Genomic DNA, 18520 nt, shown 5'->3' with positions numbered 1-18520 from the left:
GAAGCTAGTATCATGGGTATGAATTTTCAGTTCCAACAGCGTATTTCACAGGTAGCGTGATGAATTGCCTCATTTTCGGGGTTTATTCTGTCATACCGTTAACCAGATCGATTTTGGCCACTGAGAGGAACTGTTAATTTTGCCTCCCGAAATTGTCAAGTTTGAAGTGTCAATAGTTGAAATTGACGGTTGTCAAATACGCTCTATTGAAGTAGAAAGACTGGATATTTGTAACGATGAAATACATAGCTACACATTCTGGTAGAATTAATGCGTAAGTGAGTTTTCTGTGACCCGATAGTCCCATTGGCCCTTAAAGGGATTTCTGCAAGGGGGAAGGAGCCCACAGTACTCAGCTTTTCGTTCTGACTTCCGGAATGTTTGCAGCGTGTGGTACTTGTACGTCTGGCTAGCGCGCCTAGTTAGGTTAGTCTTAGTAGCTAAGGAATCTTGGCATTCAAGTAGGACTCAGGGCGAGAAACACACATGGGCGAGTGGCTTAACGGTTAACTCGCCTTCCGGAACACCGAGTGGTTGTGCCTGACCTTTGAACGTCTATAGAAGGTCCATGGTTCGATCCAGGGGTGGGGGTAGTAGATGCCAGATCTGCAGTACCTTTTGTTCTTTTTTTGCACAAGCAAAATAATCATACTGAAATGAAGAAAGAATCATAAATTTTATTAGGAACTTATGCCCATTGGCTACATGTACCTACTATATACAGAACCTTCTGCCCGGTAGTTGATGGAGTTTGGGGGGCATGTTCTTGACAGCTATTTTCTTTTTTTTTTTTTTTTTCGCGAGCCGTACATGTAGCCAGAAGTTGAAAGAGCCTCTATCCGATCACATGTCTTGATATTAAACTCAGTCAAGGAACTGTTGTGAATGCATGTATGTATAGTTCTCGTTCAAAAATCATGGGACAACGCAACCGCGAGTTGCTACGGGGGCTTGTCCCAGGATTTTTGACATGGAGTTATACTTGAAACCCATCGAGGCAAGGCCCGAGGCTGCAATATGTCGAGGCACTACCGTCCCGTATAGGCACTAAATGATAAACTACATGTATCAAGAGAAGTTCCTTGACCCCAAGAAATTACATTACTATAACACTATGATTACTTACATAGGCAGAGTAGCTGCGCAAGTAAAAATACAGCAGTGGTAAAGTCGGAGCTATAAGTTAACTACCGGTGAAGCTTCAAGTCGTAACTAATTTTATTTATGGACATGGTGGCAGTATCATGCATCACACCGTCGAAGAAACAAATTATAAATTTCTGAAGGAATAAGGTGGCGTTTAGGAAATCCATTTATATTTTGGAGGTTTAGATCAGGCGTGGCTATGAGGTTGCATAAATTTATGAAGTTTATAGCGGGGAGGTAGTACTTGAGCTTAAAACATTTCTTTATCAATGATAATGAGGTTATGAGTTCCTATATAGCGCCTAGCCTCAGTTAGTATGCGTTTTTATTGGCACTTGAAAGGTGTAATTTGCTCAAACCTCAAAAACAGAAACCTTTGCATCTCAAATCCTTATTGTCACATGACAACTCAAAACTGTACATATTGATGAAGGATTGGTTTAGAATAATAAAAGAATTAGTGAGAAAAGATCGACTGCAGCTGATAAATAAGCATTTGGCAGTTACTCAGACATGCTGGCCAGTTGAATTCAATTTTATCATAACTCTTTAACTCGTTTTTGAGTTAAGGGCATGGAAGAAGAATCTGGGATTTAATGTGTATATTTTCACCTACTAAAGCTTGTGAACCCCGTCTGGATCCAATTATATCATCAATTCTGCCTTGCTTGCTTAGGCCTGGACGCATGCATCATTCCGGCGGTCGGAACGATCAACCTCGGTAGCACAACTTCTTGATTTAGAGGTTATGGTGAGACCGCCGTAGTCATCATTAGTGTAATTTGCATAGCTAATGGGCCCGTGAAAGTAATGCTCGCTTTCTCTCCTTGCTGTTGCTGATATGTATGTAAATTTAGCAGTACTGGTAAATCGGCGCTGGATAGGATATGGAACCTTAACTTTACCTATTAGGACAATGGCAAATCTTCCTATTAAAAATACAATCTGTTAATGTTTTTATACCCCTTTATATAAATCGGTCGGAAGGTAAACATAATATGATCTTCATCTTCTGATTTAACGCTCTCGACACATATGTGCTTGGGGAGACATCAACAGAGATTTCTACCTGGGCAGTGAGGGTTGGATTGAACGCCACCAGATGACTTTATATCTGCCCCGTGCAGGGTGTATTCGCTCTTCATTGAAAAGGCCCCGAGTTCTTGCACCTTGGAAGTTCAAACTGATATTGAGCCTTCTGAACAACACCTAAAACAGTTAACAGTCAGGTTTGGATGGCTGGATGATGAGCATATAAGGAGATTACCGTCAGAATATCATGGGAATCATCTAGGTTTAATCTCAATATGACGAACGTATGCGAATGGTGATGCCGGTGCTATGTCGAGTTGTGAAGAAGAAGCATATATACCGTCGTCAGCTTGAGCCGTACATTTATGTGTAGTACGTAGTTGCTACTTGGTTATTTACTGAAATCTGGCCTATGAGATGTACGTGAGTTTTGAGTGACAATACGGCTATGCAGTTTATGGTATACGTATGGAAGACGCGGAAATGCATAGCTCGAGTTTGACGCTCTCTTTTCCTGCTGCATTGAAGGAGATATGTGTTGAAATGCCTAGTCCCCTGTCATGCTAACTAATTTTAGACTTCAAGAATATCGTGGTTACTCAGCATGAGAATGATATCGGTGAGAGATTGCGATGGGGTTAAAAGAAGAGTTGACGGTGGAGGACAGGTTATGGAGAGTGATGTTTGAGCTGCCTATAGGCCCACATCCCGGGATAGTTTAACACGCTGCGAGAACTCTCAAAAAGCTTCGGTCTTGCGTGTGATAGGTGCTCAAGAGATGCATTACAAACATCATGGAAGTTATAAGTAGATGGATTTTGAAAGTAATAGGAAGAGTTATGGAAATTTATTTGAAGCGGGAACTTGTTTTGGAATGGGCAAAAGCTCTATAATCACCAGAAAGCTGCTCATAGCCGATGAGCACAAAAATAGGGAAGAAACTACATGTAGACTTCATAATCAGGTGTATTCACGTTCATGATCACTGGTTTTAATTCACGATGAGAAATAGCTTGTTGAGTGAACACAAATTTGATGTTCAGCTCACCCATAGATAGAAAGAAAAAAAAAAGATCTCTGCCATTCCTTAATGCTCATGCCTCATCCCATTTTATCAGCTCAACTGGGGACCCAGCCTCACAATTCGGGTTGCTTAAATCTTCTTAGCAGTACCCTCCTTGGGCTCCTCCTTGAGCTCCTCCTCGAGCTCCTCCTCGAGCTCCTCCTTCTTCCTCTTCGCCGCTTGAACATCGGCAGTAAGACGGGCCAGGATAACTTCTAACGCGCTGTAAATATGAGAGGGATGTTAGTATACATACACATGAGTGAGAGGGGACAAGTTTAGAGAAACTCACGCAATGCGTTCCTGATCTTCCTGTAGTCTTGTGCGTAAATGAGCAAGTCCATCGTTAACTGAATAGTTAGGTATGAGTCATTAGTGTAGCTGTATCTCATTGATAGTGTTTATTAGTTGGAATTTCTTGAGACTCACAGGTGATTCCGGCTCCAAACATAGGGTTGATTCTCTTTGATTTCATTATGATGTAAGTTTTAAATTTTTGTCCGTCGCTATTTGAGGGTGGAGGATAGAAAAGGAAGGTACATGTAGCTTTGAACGAGATTCTGGTACTTATAGGTTGAGGGGGTGGGGCCAGATCTAGCCCTAAGTATTGCCTATTGTGGCAGACGTCACGAGAACGAAGGATACATACGTGTATACATGTATGTACAGTACGAAGTCGGGCAACTTGTATACAAAGAGAGTAGATTCAATTATATCTCATCTGTAAATGGAAGTTTCAAAGCTTTATGCAGCCTCAAACCAAGCTCCGATCATATAATGCTTTTTCGTTGAAGATTCACGTATATATCGAGGGCTCTATTTGCACGAATAGGGCTAAGCACACGGCACCGGAGATAGGAGAATATTATGCCGCTTCACCATTAAGCCAGCTGCACCATTGGCCGAGAGATCCCGGTGCAGCTTCCCGGTCCCGTCGTCTAAGGCGTTAAAACATTAGGGTGGGTCTCACCCTGGGCGGCGAGTAACTATCTGTGTCGCTCCATTCACATCATACGATGTATTCAAATGAATGGGCCTATGTTTTATCTATGTAAAAAGATAAAGAGTTCAAGTTTTCGATAGTAGAATTGTCGAAATATGTCGACAGCTATTTGTGTTATTATTCTTATAACTTAGGAGGGCAATACAAACATGCTGAGATTTGCGTACTCCTGATCCTGATTGGGGATTTCATGGAGATTATTGGATAAATGACGACACGCTGGGGAAGGATGTAAAATTTAAAGGTAAATAAGGGTGGATTATATTTTGACTGAATTGTTTGTAAAGCCATGACCCCCTTCGTTGAATTGTTTAAGGCCATTAATATATATGGGAGTGCCTGCTCGAGAAATGCCCCTCACGGGAACTATTAAGATCGTGAGATAGAATTATGGGAATTCGAATAAACCACGAATAATAGCTTGCATGAATATATTTAACTTCTTTTGTATTTAGTTGTTGTTAGTAAGTGAACTTCGTGATGGTCCTCTTCGAGGCAAAGATGACAGGTCACGTGAAAATCGCAATGATCGTTGTATCCGGAAATCTGAGCCCACACCTGCGGAACCCAACGGAAAGATTTTGATGGTACCAGCAGGTCAGAGTTTTGAATTTCTTAGTAGGTAAATTCGACGACACAATTTTCACCTTGATCAAGTCTGTTTCCTCTTTTCGACTAAGCCCCTCCCTCCCACCGTTCCTCTCCTACCTCTCCTACCACCATCCGTCTCCTACTACCATCCCTCCCTACATCCTACATCTCTCTATCTCAAAATCTCTTCATCTCCAGGCTCCTCCATCGCTATCACCACCGCATGGATAACCTTCTCTTTCTACACCCTTTTCTTAGGCGTTTCATCGAGTTTTATACGATCGAGGGGATTTTGACGTTGGCTGTTTATACGTACGATCTCGTACAACCTCAGCTTTATTGTTTTGGATGATTTTAATAAATGGATAGATATATTTTGTCGGAGACAGATACGCCCGTGCTTTCACAAATCGCACTAGTTATCGTAAGTTATTGAACCCTTCTTTTGATGCCGTGTTAAATCTAATCATCCTATTTTGAAAAGTCTCTAGCCTTCAATTAGAACAAAACAGCCTAGGTCAATCGTCGAACTCACTCGTTTCTGTGAGTTACTTGTTTTGTTTGTACAATGTAAGTTCTCGCTCGCGTCTGACAGTTTTTTTATTATTTAACCTTATGGTAGCTCATCGGAAAGTCTTCGAGTCTAGTGTCTTGGTAATTGATCATCACCGCTGATTGAGCGTTTCCGAAAGTAACCTTTGTTGAGCTCTCACTTGAATGTGAGTTCTCGCATGCGTTTTGTGTGTGCGCATCCGTACATGTAGTACCGATTTCGATGCTGATATTAGTATAGAATAGCATCTCCTTCTGATAGTCAAGGGTGCTATTCGAAGTGGAAAATTCAGCTCAGCAGTTGATGCATCTTAGACCAGTATTCAAAAGCATCTGGGTATGTTTCTAGTTGACTTTTATACTCTTCTTCGCTTTTCTCATGATTTAGCTCATATCTGTTGATGCGATCCCGGCTCATAATCTCAATTGCTCCTAACTCATTCTAACGTGATTTCCTGCAGTGGTACTTCAAAGCACCAGCAAGGCTATTGAACCGGCCCAAGTTTATCAAAAGTGTCTTATGCTGGTTCATTCCTGCTGGACTCTTCGATCTCTTCACCTCCACCGTAATTACTCTTCCGACTAGCTTTTCAGGTAGGCCTGGGACCAGTCCTTCCCGTAGACCCAGCCCTGATCGTGGGTCTGGCCCTACTCAGACGTTCAGCCGTACTCAGACACCTGGGCGTTCTCTGCCTCGACTTGTCCCTTCTAGTTCGGGCCCTGTTCCGTCTTCTTCGCGTCGTCCTGCTCGTGTGGTTCTCATCATTGCTCGCACTCCAAGTCCCGTTAATTCACCAGCTCCGACTCCTCCACCCAGTCCGCCACAATCACCGAGCCCATCCCCAATCCCTCCTAGTCGTCGGACTCTAAGGGGCAACTTTCAAAGACCAACTATCATCGGCGGCCCTCCAGGAAGTCCAATTCACTATCCAGGATTCGAAGGGGATTTCATTCCAAACGGTGATAATTATTATCCCCAGGGGTTCGAGGCATCTTTTACGTTTAGAAACGGAAGTTGGTCGGAAGACTAGAGACTCGTAGAGCCCCAGGTCATAACTCCCAATTTTTGAAGACCTCGAGGTGGGTTTTCTTTGCCAGCTTTAATTAGGTCTATGCATGAGTGTGCTGACAAAGATTAGAGAAATAATCTGGGAGAGGTGAGCGAGTAGAAAAAAAAAATAAAGTAGAAAACCATATACGTATAACTTTATGTATCCGGATCTATCAAAGTAAGCTAAGCTCCAAGTGTTGGTGGTCCCTGCTCTCATGCCACCTCAAAACCTGCATCTCGATCATTCCCTACTAATTGTTTGTAGCAAGAATATGAGGGGAAAAGAAGAAGCAATGTATGAGGAGGGGGATATTGGGAGCAAAGAAATGTTGGTTGGTTCAGACGATGGGGAGGGCGACAGCAGTGACGACTCCGAAATGAGTTTCTGCATTACAGAGAACAACAACCATGGAACATGGCTCGCCGGGCCAGGTGGCGCGCGCGATGGGTCTTCGGGAGAACTCGAGAAGAGAATGATTAGCGGGGCAAAAGACAGTGGAGGAAACAATTCCTATCCCTCCGAGGGTGGTTTTCACTCTGAAAGTAACCGGTTTGACGAAGGTTTTAATCCACCAGAGAAAGATCCACATGGAGGAGAGATGCACCCCAATTCCCATAGTTCCCAGACAGACAATGCTCAGTTCCGTGATCCATCCGATCACGAAGGGAAGCACGGACCTTGGTTTGAGGGCCCAGATCCTTTCGGTGATATCATAGAGGATGGTATCCTTTATGACGGTCCGTATGAGTCCTCCTCAGACGGACTGGATTGGAGTGAACACGAGTCGGGGAGCGAAATAGACTCGTTTCTTGGTGGGAGTCGTAGGAAAAAGGTTAAAAAGCCACAAGGTGAGAGGTTGCCGCCGAGACCTTACACCCATTACCGCTCTCTTCTTGTCAATGGGAGAAGGCCCGTGAGAAGAAGGAATTCCTCTTCAAGCGAAGACAACATGCCGCAAAGAGAGCTCCCGGAAAAGAAAGAGGCACCAAAGAAAAAGAAAAGATTTTGGGAAAAGTGGAGGGTTGGTGCAGTTCTCGCACATGCAGCTAAAACAAATACTGCTAAGAGTAGTGAGATTTGAATAGACTTCCCACTGGTTCGTTTTTCCTTAAGCAGTGGAGGGAAATTGCGCTGATAATGTATTTTAGCTATAGATTCCACATATCGCTTCCTCTAACCATCTAGGAAAAGAAATGGAGCGTGGTAAGTGTCATGTCACCAAGGGGTTCAAGGCCAACTTTGGGCTCTTTACATGTACATACATACAGATAGCAAAATTAATCTCGAAACAATTTATTACTCACTGAAATGTTTATTAGGTGTTTAAGAACCTCATATATATAGTAAATGGCATATAGTTTTCTAAAAATAGGCCCTCAACTGGTAAATAGTGTCAGCCAAAATATTGTCCGTTTGAAACAAAATTCCCGTAAGAGGGGTACTGTGTAGTTACTCACAGCTCAACGCAAAAAGACCCAGACCTGACAACCACGAACGACCACCACCACTGCCATCATCCTTTCTCCATCGTCATCTGAAAACCGTCATGGATCTAGTTTCACCTCAAGGGAAAATGAGCTTGCCCAATGATTTCGATGAAGATGAACAAGGTTACTTTCCTCCAGGTCCCTACAACTCTCCATATGTAGCTCCTACAACGGCCTACGCCTCATCCAGCAACGCACCGAGACATATCTCTCTCAATGTCAATTACCCGACAGAAGACCATGATCTCGCGGATGGCCGCTTTTTCGACGCTTCTAAGGTGCCTTTTGTGTGTACTTCCTAGCTAACTGCATGTATTTACACATATACTGATTTATGTGACGCCAAAAAGTCTGAAACCGTTACCAAAATATCAAAGACCGAGAGACTCAAGTCAATCTTCTCTCGTGGTTTCCCCAAGACCAAAAACACTTCTCCAGCCAAATCCGTCGTTAGGGTTGTGGTGCCCGCTGTCGTGGAGCTCGGGAGTGATATCGCTGGCCATGACCGCGTGCGGGATGGCGATCAACGTGCTGTGGTGGAAGATTATGAAAATCTTGATATATATGGGAATCGAGTGATTCCTGTTGAAGCAAATCTCTGGCTTTACCGCCAATGCATGAAGACCAAGCGTGCGGTAATTATTGATCTTAAGCACGAGCCAACCTTTTCCGAACTCTCTAGAGTCTGTAAGAATACCGGAAAGCTGGAAAAGGTCGAGATTTGCAAAACCAACAATTACGCAAAGGTTCGGTTCCTCGAGGAGGAGGGGGCGGCCCGTCTTATGGAACTCGCCCAATCGCAAATCACTTACCCAGTCGCCGATAGCAACTACAAGCGTGCTAGGTCTACGCTCATCGATGTGAAGTACAATTGGCCAATTGAAAATCTCGAGCCCCGGGTCTTGGAATGTATCAGGGTGGACGACGCTACTCGTTGTATTATTATCAGGGGGCCCATTGGCAAGGAAATACAGAAACTTCTTAATATTGCGGAGGATGAGAAGCGTCACATTAGAGTGGAAATGTGGGATTTCGCAAAGTATCTCATGGGAACTGACGTTGTTGGGGACATTGAAAGCGTCCAAATTGGATATGTTGGTGGCTGTTGGGAAATCACGATCATTTACACCGATATCCTCGTGGCGATTCATGCAGTCGACGTTTTGAAATCTGAAGCCGAGTTTAAGAAGTGTACCATCTGGTACGGAGCTGATCCGTGAGTTTCTTTAATTCCAAAAATAAGGTCAATTAAATGCTAATTATGTTGTTATTTTGGATAGATGCGAACCCCCACGTGTGGCCCAAGCCTCTTAAATCTGTCGACACTTAAATATTTAGGCAAAGAAATTCACCAACAGTACGAGTAAGAGTATGGCTGGGGTTTATCAAGTTTGTCGAATAAGATGGTCGATTTTGGAATGGAAGCGAGGGTGTGTGTATGCGGTATGGGGGTGCATGGAAGGTTTCCTCTAAATAAGAGTAACACACATTTAGTCTTGTGACAGTAGGAAATGCCTTAAGGAATAGAAAAGCCGTTATTGAAGATTTTCTCACGCTCTTGTGACATCGTATCTTACACATTTGATCTTCATAGGATCACCATCGGTCCTCTATCTTGTTACTTGTATGTTCTTAGTACACTAAGTACAGTCGTTTAGAGAAGACTTTCTGAGCTGTTCTGTTACTTCCCGGTGAGGCTACCTACGTAGATCTTTGTATGTATACGGTTTAAAATTAGCAGATGTCCTCTTCAAATATTTTATTTTTTTGACGAATAGGGCGTTGACGATGAAATCGAACTAGTACAGCCACATGAAACTACTAATACTCAACCCATCAACTTCAAGAAACGAAACATTCGCCTAGAATCTAAAGATTTTGTTACTCTCGACTTAAGTTGCTCTTCGTAGACATAGAGTCATACAAAAGCAAGGCAGATAGGAGTGGAGTGAGTGGTTCTTGCCCGGCTTGACTTCATGAACCACATTGCTAAATGCAATACTGTATGTGACTTTTATGCAAGTAATCATAACATTTCTTTATAGAAATTTAGGTTTAGAGAAGCTACAAGGATAAATCAAGAGGCCGGCGAGAAACAAAAAGGTTTCCTTCTTAATGATTGGTTCTATTACGAAGTTCTGAGTAAACATGTATATACCATCTCTTGGATAAATTACGCTGTAAACCCTCGTCTCGGTGACACATTCTCGAAATATTATGGTGGGGAATGACGCTGGGGATGGCGTTATCAGGGCTTCGGTAGAATGATAACCGCCGCGAATGAGGATATCAAACCTTCGTCCTCGGCCATGGTTAGAGCCCTATCTCTATCGAAAGAGTTAAACGGATTAGGAAAAACGGAAATTGTAAACGAAAGTGCTATGTATTGATAAAGAGAACCTATCTATTTAGCAAGAGTCTGCTAAGAGTAAAAAAGCCGAATGTACCTGGTTCTGTATAGAATAAATGCAAAAAAAAGAAAAGAAAAAAGGCTAAAATACACCCCGAACCTTCCGACATCACCTACCACAAGATCTCTCCAAACACCTCTGCTTAATTTTGCAACCAGCAGAACTGATAACCCTCTCTGTCAGGTATCCACCCCTCATTACCAAGCTTCGCAAAAAATCCAGCGTACTCGAAACAAAGACCTTTACGACCCAAACAAGATGGAGTTTAGACCAAGCCTTGAATTCCACCCCGGTGCTCCATACGCCGGTCAGCCTGTTCAGTCCGCCCAGCAAGCTCAGGGAAACCCATCAGCTGGTGAGAATTCGGTACAGAGCGGTCAATGGCTTCCAGTTGATCAGAGCCATCACGGGGGTATACCTTACGGAGGAATGTCTCACACAAGCATTGTTCACGGTATGTCTCACGGAAGCATTTCTAATGGTAGCATGGCCCATGGGGGTATACCTCATGGAGGTATTCCTCAAGGAAGTTTGGCTCATGGGGGTATACCTCACGGTGGTGTCCATCATGGAAATATTTCTCACACCAATGTGAACCAAGCTGGTATCTCACTCTGGCCCCATCAGCAACCTGGAATGGTTTCCGCTGGGAGACAATTCAGTCTTCATGGACAGGAAAGACCTTACTATGGAGCTGCTCCATTCTCCTACTCTCATCAACAAGTCAATCACCCATCCGCTGTCCACCCACTGCCTGGAAGTTACATCACGAGGATGAATCCGTCAGCTCATGGCTACGAGGTTCCCTACACCCCATCCCGAAGTTCTGTCATGGGCCAGGCCCAGATAGTAAACAGAGGGGGTGGTTATCATCTTCAGCATCCGCAGGCAGTTTATAATACAGTAAGTACTGCCTTCATGCTCACTATGACGCTCTCCGCCTTGCCCCCTCTGTGGATCTGATCGTTGATTGGATTGGCTCCCCACCCAACTTCTCTATAATCTATAATAGTTAAACTAACGCCTGATTTCAGCCGCCGAACGAGAATATCGATCCTCGTGGTCAAAAACAGCAACAGCGTTCGAAGTACTCGGCCACCAAAACAAATGAGTCCCAGAGCAATAACGTCAACGGCAGTGTTCCAGCTTCGCCAGCCCCCATGCCAGGGTCCGGTGGAAAGGCGCGGGCTAGGCGTCAGCAGCAACGTACCGCCGATTACCGGACTTTGCAAGCTCACCTCCCCTTCTTTCATCGAAGAAATAGCGTGGATGGTAATGAACAGAGCTCATACTCAGAAGCCGACCAGCATGGAAATCGCATGGATTATGAGGATGAACAGGAACAAAAGAGGGAGAGAATCAAGGCGAAGGTCGAGCAGGAGTTTGCGCTTCTTGATTCTACCCCCTACGAGGCCAAGATGGAGAGGTGGATGGATTTCGAGGAGGATGAGTTTTGCCCGGTTTAAGACGTTAATTTGAAGGAAAGAAAATGGCTATGAGTTTTGCGTTGCTGGGTAATGCTTCACCCAATTCTTGTAAACGTTGGTAATGCGTAGAGGTGTCTATTGATTCGTGTTTGCGTTCAATGGATGAACTCCTTGTATAAAGTTCACTATGATTTTGCTATGCTATTTAGACCCTCCTGTATAGCCTAATTTCTTTTTCTTTTTTTTAAAAAATGAACCATTACATCTTTTAAAAGAATTTTCGTCTTATTTTTAGCATTGTAACTTAAGATCATGAAGTCCCGTTGACCTGGTATAATATAAAGTACAGGGCGATAAAGACGTTCACATGAAAATATTCCCTGTATATTCATAGCTGAAGAGAGTTGTTTGCTTTTCCATGATTTATCTCACTATCTACCAATGAAAGTCTGAGAAGGATATCACGGAGTCAATTGTAGGTACATACAAGTAGTTAGTGAATAGGAGAGAGATTCTGTGCGAGGAATAGTGACATAATACAACTTCTAGTAAAGTACATGTAAATAAATAATAAACTAAAATGTATTATATGCCGTTTTTTCTTTTTTTTCTTTGAAAGGACGAAAATTTATCATATATTATGCAAGTGGGAGTAAGTACCCGCTCACAAACACCGCCAACGCCCCACCTTTAGCTCGACATCTCATCAACACCTCCAACCCCTCCACACCTCAATCCCTCGCCACTTCTCAAACTGTGAAAGATCACCCAATTCCAATCACACTCACTATAGCCTCAAACATTATGGGCTCCCCCATGAACTTCAATTGGACTCCGTCCCCATCTCCCCCACCGTCTAGCCGTGCAGAGGTAGTGCAAAAGAAGCAGCCTGCTATAAGCTTCAGTTTCTGCAGAGAATGGTACGTCCTTTCATGAACGAAGATTTGCCCGCCAAAGTAAACGTATGCTAATATCTTTAAAGTAGCAACTTACAATATCCATATCACGTATTTATCATCCTTCGCCTTCTACACTGCATCTTTTACCTCAATTTCCATCCTTCCTTTATCAACCGCCCTCCTGCCTCACTAACACCTTATCAGTGTAAAATCACCCTTACCCTTCAGTACAAGTGTCGCTCGTGTAATGTCAGCGAGCCCGCGAAGGGTAATTGTATCTTTAGACAGACCTACAACAAGCCTATAGCGGCAGAGTTCAATTCCGATATTGTTGAGGACCCTACTGTTCGTATTTATCACGGGAGATGTTTTATAGTACCGTAGCGAAGAGCGCTGATGAGAGATGTGATAGATGCCTAGGACGGAGAAGCTTTGCACTCACTGTGGCGAGGACCAGGCTGTACTTTTCCAGAGACATGATAAAGATAGTGGAACTACTATGGCGAGTTCCATTGACTTCTCATGAGAGGAAGGAAAAAGGATATTGAGAGTGTAGTTGCTAATTTGGTGAGCGTATGTGTAGGCTTTGTTCTATATCTGTACTTCGTGCAGGACCATCCATTGAGGCGGATATGGGAATGGCCCCCGATGAATGCATATTTTGGTTGATGGTTTTGGTCTCTTTGTGGAGCCTACAACTTCGGAAACCCAAGCCCTGAAGCAGAGTATACTAGGGTGAGCCATATTAGGGGATCCTCTGTAATCAGCAGAGTTGCCATGAAGTTAGTTTAAAAAAAAGGATCTGGCGTTATGTTGGCTTTTAAATACGGTATAAGAAAGACCAAATAAATGTTGTGATGACCCCAGGACTTGGTCAATTGGAAATTAACGTAGCACCAGTACCTTTGCTATTAAAGAAAGATGGGGAGAAGAATCTTAAGTTGATGGAGCACTGTATCTGAGTCTCAAATCCTGGGTGTAGGGTCAGTTGTTAACTATGACGTTAACGGGAAATGCTCATGAACCTAACTCATAGCTAGATCTACCCTTCTTCTAGTTTAAGAATTAATGTATTGATCATTCATTTAGATTTCTGAACATGCATATTGGCTACGGTAGCTCTTATATTTAAAACTCGATAGCCAACTCCTTTATACATGTGCTGCCATCCCAAGCACACCGGCGTTATAATTGGAACAGTATCAGTAAGCCAAAAAAAGAAATATTCCACTGGCTCCACGAAAAAAGTCTACACGTCTATCATTAACTCTTCAGCTTCTCTCTCTAGACTGACCCTAACATCGCGCTATAACAATAACGCGATCCTTTTATTATCCAACTCTCGAATCATACCACATGTAGTTCCCATATCCTCTCTACACCTCTCCAATAGGCGTGTCGTTACTCCCACCTCCTTCTCATGTTTCGCCCGTGATGCTATAATTAGCTCCATCAACACATCGTTCTGCAATGCCTTCGGCGTGCACTGAAGCAGCGTCCTGATAATAGACGTATGGCGGGTTTAATGATGCGAAGGTATTGAAAGAGGGATAGCTCGGAACTTTGGAGGTTCCGGAGGGACTGAATAAGATAGATCAGTTCGTCTGTGACCTCTGCGGGGGTGTTGGTGTCTGCCATTGAGTATGAGGGGGTGGATGTAGGTGATGTATTTGGACTGGTATAAGATATGGGGGTTCTTCTTATAGTGAAGAAAGTTTCAAGTATCAGGTTGATAGTGGCTCTCTCATAGTCTCAGTAGTCGTATTCTGTGGTGTGTTGAAATTGACTTTCTAAGCGTTGCTCATAGACGGAAGCACCGTTATTATGTGTTTTGAGATCTTGAAAATTAAAAGATAAAAAAAGTGGTTTTCATGACATCTCCCAGGGTGGAATCTTGTTCGAAACCATTACCACCACAATGATATCACGGTGTATCAGTATAGTTGAACAACAGAGCTTTTGTTTGGAGCCTCTTCTCGAGCCTTCACCGAGAGCTTGATCATCATATATCACTCGCTTAATCATGGACTATTACTCGGGAGATTATACAGTCGAGATTATGCTCTATCGCGAAGCTGAAGGGGCGAAGAAGGTCCTTAGTACTTTCGGTTATAGTGAAACCTGTGGAAATGAGATAATATAAAGAGCCATATGTTGCTCATAGTGTGGGCATGGTAAATAACTCCCATTACCTTTCGCATGATAGCTTCCTGAGAACTTGAGAGTAATATAATCATATTATATGAATTCCTACAGGCCCGTGGTGTGTGACGTGTACATTTATAACCAGATATGCGCAAGTGCTATGTAGACTACAATGCACATGTTGGTATGGAGCAAGCTGGCTCGAGGAAACTTAAGGCAAGTGAATAGGGACACGTATCGACTGCGGGCACGACACTTGGATTTCCTTTCTTGTCCCTCTCCTTTCTCTATCATCATTACATTATCACATCATCACAAGGTTTTATATACTGCTTGAGCTATCGACAGGCTCTCATCTTTTAACGTGTTAAAGAAACAGATCACTCTCGGCCTCAGTAGATACTCTTTGAATGGCTAAACTAATATTCACTACAAGAGGTGGTACCTAAACTATGTAAGTATTCCAAATGTTACTTGAATTTTTTCTCTTTAAATTTAGACATATTCGGCTCCCCACATCTTATCTAAAACCATGAGGAGCCAATCAAACAATACCACTCCACCCCAATCTTTACCGCCCCAACGCCAATGTCCCATTCAACTCAGCAACGGACACCCCATCAATCGACTCCGCAATCGACGCGTTCTCAAAGTTGGTTCCAAACGTCGAAATACTTCCAGAGCGTCTCTTCAATGGCTCCAAGTACCTGAGTGTCCTCCTGAAGCCGCTCTGATTATCCTCTAAGGTCTCAGGCAGACTCGATGTACTCGCATTGCGGTTTCCACCCAAGATTCTTCCAAGTCGCGAGGCGCCGCGGGAAAAACAATTTCTTGAAATAAAGGGCGGGAAGCTAACATAACCATCGGTGACGGGGAGCTTATAGGTCACGGGGGAGAGGGAGGTGATCTGCCCATTGCTATTTATGGATGTGGATGACGAGTTATCCATTAAAGGGGCGTACTCGTAGATGAGAGTTGGGAGGGAAGAGGTTGAGGTACAGCGTGAGGGTGGAGGTGCGTGCATGAGAATGCTAGCGGGGGAGGAGGGCCGTTGGCGCGGGTCCGCCACTGCGCGGGGAGCTGATGGGGTGCGACTGGAGATATTCCTTTTACGGCCTGGGGAGGGGCTGGAGCTGGCAACCTCCGTAGTATTAAGGTTTCTTGAGCGAAGTTTCTGGGGGAGCTTTTGTGACGCGGGGGATTTTGGTGGTTTCTGTTCCTGCTTGTCTATTTTTGGTTCTACTTTTACTAAAGAAAGAGAACATCAGTACGGCTCTAGGACTGAAGGTAGGGACTGGACATACCAGGAGTATTTATATTGTCCCTCCCTGAATCGGACGTGTCGCTCCTCATCTGCCTGACCCTGCGGTAGTTGTACTTCCCCCTCCAACTCCCCTTTCTTTCCAACGGTCCCACATTCAAGATAGTCTCCCGACTACTGCTACGACTCGACGATGGAGTCTCTGTGTCTGCCGGCGCAACCATCCTCTCACTCCCTTCCGGGGGATCAAACGGCGGGAAATCCGTATACTCCACTGGTAAAACCTTCCTCTTCAACACCGGCCTAAACCTGCGTCCGCGGCCACCCTCCAACGGTGGTAGCTGCTGCGGGCCAGTTGCATCATTGATGTTGTAGATATACTCTTCCTCCTCCTCGGACTCAGCTACACTGAGATTGGCACTGACCAAACTTGTCGTTGACGGCGACTTTGGGGGCGATGCATCTTTGTCTACTTATCAGCTTCCCTTTCTTCTCATTTACTGGTGAAGAAGAACTTACGTTCACTTGAGCCTGCGGCAGACAGCTTCCCGCCGATGTTGAACAGTCCTTTGACCATTCCCCGCGCAGCAGCAGTCGCAAGACGGAGTGAGGAGGTCTTCTGGCGCAGCGGCTGCGAGGGTGTGTCGGTGTCGGCCTCTACAGTTTGGTGCAGACGGGTTGCAGCATCGCTGGAAAGGCGGCTGGGAGAGCCATGAGCATGCGTTGACACTGGCGAGGCAGCGTCAAGGGAGGCGGGCACCATGAGATTGGGAGGGCGGGAGTCGGACATTTTGGTTGTTTGTTGTGGAGAGAGATTATGGTGGAAGGTGGTGTAGTGTACGGGATGTAGGCGGAATGTGCAGGTTGGTTCTTGTGTGTAGACAAAGGTAAGAAAGAAAAAATCACATTTGTACCTAACGGTTAAGGGGCCTCTGAATCCAAATTTGCACTTGGAGTTACAGGTGGCTACGCTTCACAATGAGCATCTACCAACTCTCCGGAAGATAATACACGTCTATAGAAGTCCATCTATTACCAGTAGGCAATTTCATCTTCGAATCCTAAAAGATGTAAAATTATCATTGCATCACGAGCCATCACTCGATAATGTACGGTCTTATCACCTCAGATATAAATAGTAAAAATTACACTGATTCACGTATTATCCGTAATGTTGGAATGAATGCCCACGGTGCAGATGCATGGGATTGCGGGAGACACTAACAGCTACAGCTAAGTTAAGTATAAGAGCCTACTATCATAACAGGGGTTAGTCATAGAATGGGGTTACTGGGGTAAGGAGCAAGAAGTATGAAATTAGATGGGAAAATAAGAACTTGTAAAGGGACGTGCTGCCGCTATCCAGGGCTCTCTCGCTCGATCCCTTTTTTTATCCTTCCTTCCTTTCTTTCGTCTTCACTCTTCCTTCATTCTGCAACCCCAGCGACAATCACCGACGCCCGCACAAACCCATCACCGCCACCATAGAAAGAAACGGCCAGCCCCCGCACCGCGGGAAAATTGTATGTGCTCCGTTTTCCCCTTCTTTATATTCAAAAGGCCCTCCACACAACCCTTTTTAAAACTCCTACTCACCCATCAACAGCGCGATGCAAGGCCAGAATAAACCCGCCAAAACGACGATTTCCGCAACCGTCGTGGCCATCAACAGTCACACAAGAATGTGTGGGTCAGAGAAGTTTACCCCCTCCTGATTTTTGGGCTGTGTTTTTATTTTTTAAACTTTTTTAAAGTCTGCTAACCGGCACGCGGTGATGAGTATGTAGCGAAGCCGATCCCTTATACACACACAGACACGCCCCCGAAACTGTAGTGGTAGAGGGGGCGTAGTGGTGGGATGTGTGGCCAATTTTAACAGAAAACTACACTCTGAGCGTGCCTCCGTTTGTGACTTTTTAGGTGTGGGTTTTGAGGGCTTCTATGTGCGACTCTGGGGGCTTTTATGTGAGGATGTTTTCCACAAGGAATCACCTAGAGAGGACCTTGTCCCCTATTTTTGTTGTTCGGTTGTCATCTGGAAATGGTCCCGCTTGAGGGGTGTTTCTTTCTTTTTTTGTGCTGTTTGTACCAATGGTTCTCCTACTTGATTTTCTCTATTTCCTTTCTATTTCCATATTTCGTCCTATTCTGGAATGACCTCATGTTTATTATGGGGAGTCCGGAGGTGCTTCGTTCTCTTATTCTGCTTATTCCTCTTTCTTCTTATTCTTCATACGGAAATTTTCATATTTTTTCATATTTTTTCTTCACACGTTTATGTTTCTATACCTCGTGACCTCCGGCCCTTTTCTTGCTGTATCCTATTACCCTTCTTCCATTTAGTCCCCCAGGTACCCAACTTGAAGTAATATATTCTTTTCTTTCGGATGAGGAAGGAGGTAGTATTCTTTTTATTTCTCTCCGGTGGATCCGCATAATTTCTGCTCCCTA

General features: G+C 44.2%; 5 protein-coding genes across 5 annotated transcripts; 3 read left to right on the top strand and 2 right to left on the bottom strand.

Annotated features, from left to right (window-relative positions):
* Positions 1-3331: 3331 nt before the first annotated feature.
* On the bottom strand, positions 3332-3716 carry LAJ45_04794 (uncharacterized protein; the record flags this gene model as incomplete). Its single annotated transcript, XM_046114370.1, has 3 exons — positions 3332-3464; positions 3534-3591; positions 3671-3716. 3 exons carry the CDS (start codon positions 3714-3716, stop codon positions 3332-3334), a joined length of 237 nt encoding a protein of 78 aa, XP_045972396.1.
* Positions 3717-6731: 3015 nt separating this feature from the next.
* Positions 6732-7520, top strand: LAJ45_04793 (uncharacterized protein; the record flags this gene model as incomplete). Its single annotated transcript, XM_046114369.1, has 1 exon — positions 6732-7520. One exon carries the CDS (start codon positions 6732-6734, stop codon positions 7518-7520), a length of 789 nt encoding a protein of 262 aa, XP_045972395.1.
* A 465-nt stretch (positions 7521-7985) lies between these two features.
* On the top strand, positions 7986-9240 carry LAJ45_04792 (uncharacterized protein; the record flags this gene model as incomplete). The annotated part of the gene is made up of 3 exons (XM_046114368.1): positions 7986-8204; positions 8277-9142; positions 9207-9240. The coding sequence occupies 3 exons, from the start codon at positions 7986-7988 to the stop codon at positions 9238-9240; spliced, it is 1119 nt and encodes a 372-aa protein (XP_045972394.1).
* A 1355-nt stretch (positions 9241-10595) lies between these two features.
* On the top strand, positions 10596-11803 carry LAJ45_04791 (uncharacterized protein; the record flags this gene model as incomplete). The annotated part of the gene is made up of 2 exons (XM_046114367.1): positions 10596-11240; positions 11372-11803. 2 exons carry the CDS (start codon positions 10596-10598, stop codon positions 11801-11803), a joined length of 1077 nt encoding a protein of 358 aa, XP_045972393.1.
* Positions 11804-15379: 3576 nt separating this feature from the next.
* On the bottom strand, positions 15380-16859 carry LAJ45_04790 (uncharacterized protein; the record flags this gene model as incomplete). Its single annotated transcript, XM_046114366.1, has 3 exons — positions 15380-16056; positions 16113-16532; positions 16589-16859. The coding sequence occupies 3 exons, from the start codon at positions 16857-16859 to the stop codon at positions 15380-15382; spliced, it is 1368 nt and encodes a 455-aa protein (XP_045972392.1).
* Between the last annotated feature and the right edge of the window lie 1661 nt (positions 16860-18520).

This window comes from Morchella importuna (assembly GCF_003444635.1).
Source record: "Morchella importuna strain M04M26 chromosome Unknown Morimp01GS012, whole genome shotgun sequence".
NCBI lineage: Eukaryota > Fungi > Ascomycota > Pezizomycetes > Pezizales > Morchellaceae > Morchella > Morchella importuna.
Note: the sequence above shows the minus strand (reverse complement) of the source record. Positions and strands in the feature narration are given on the sequence as shown.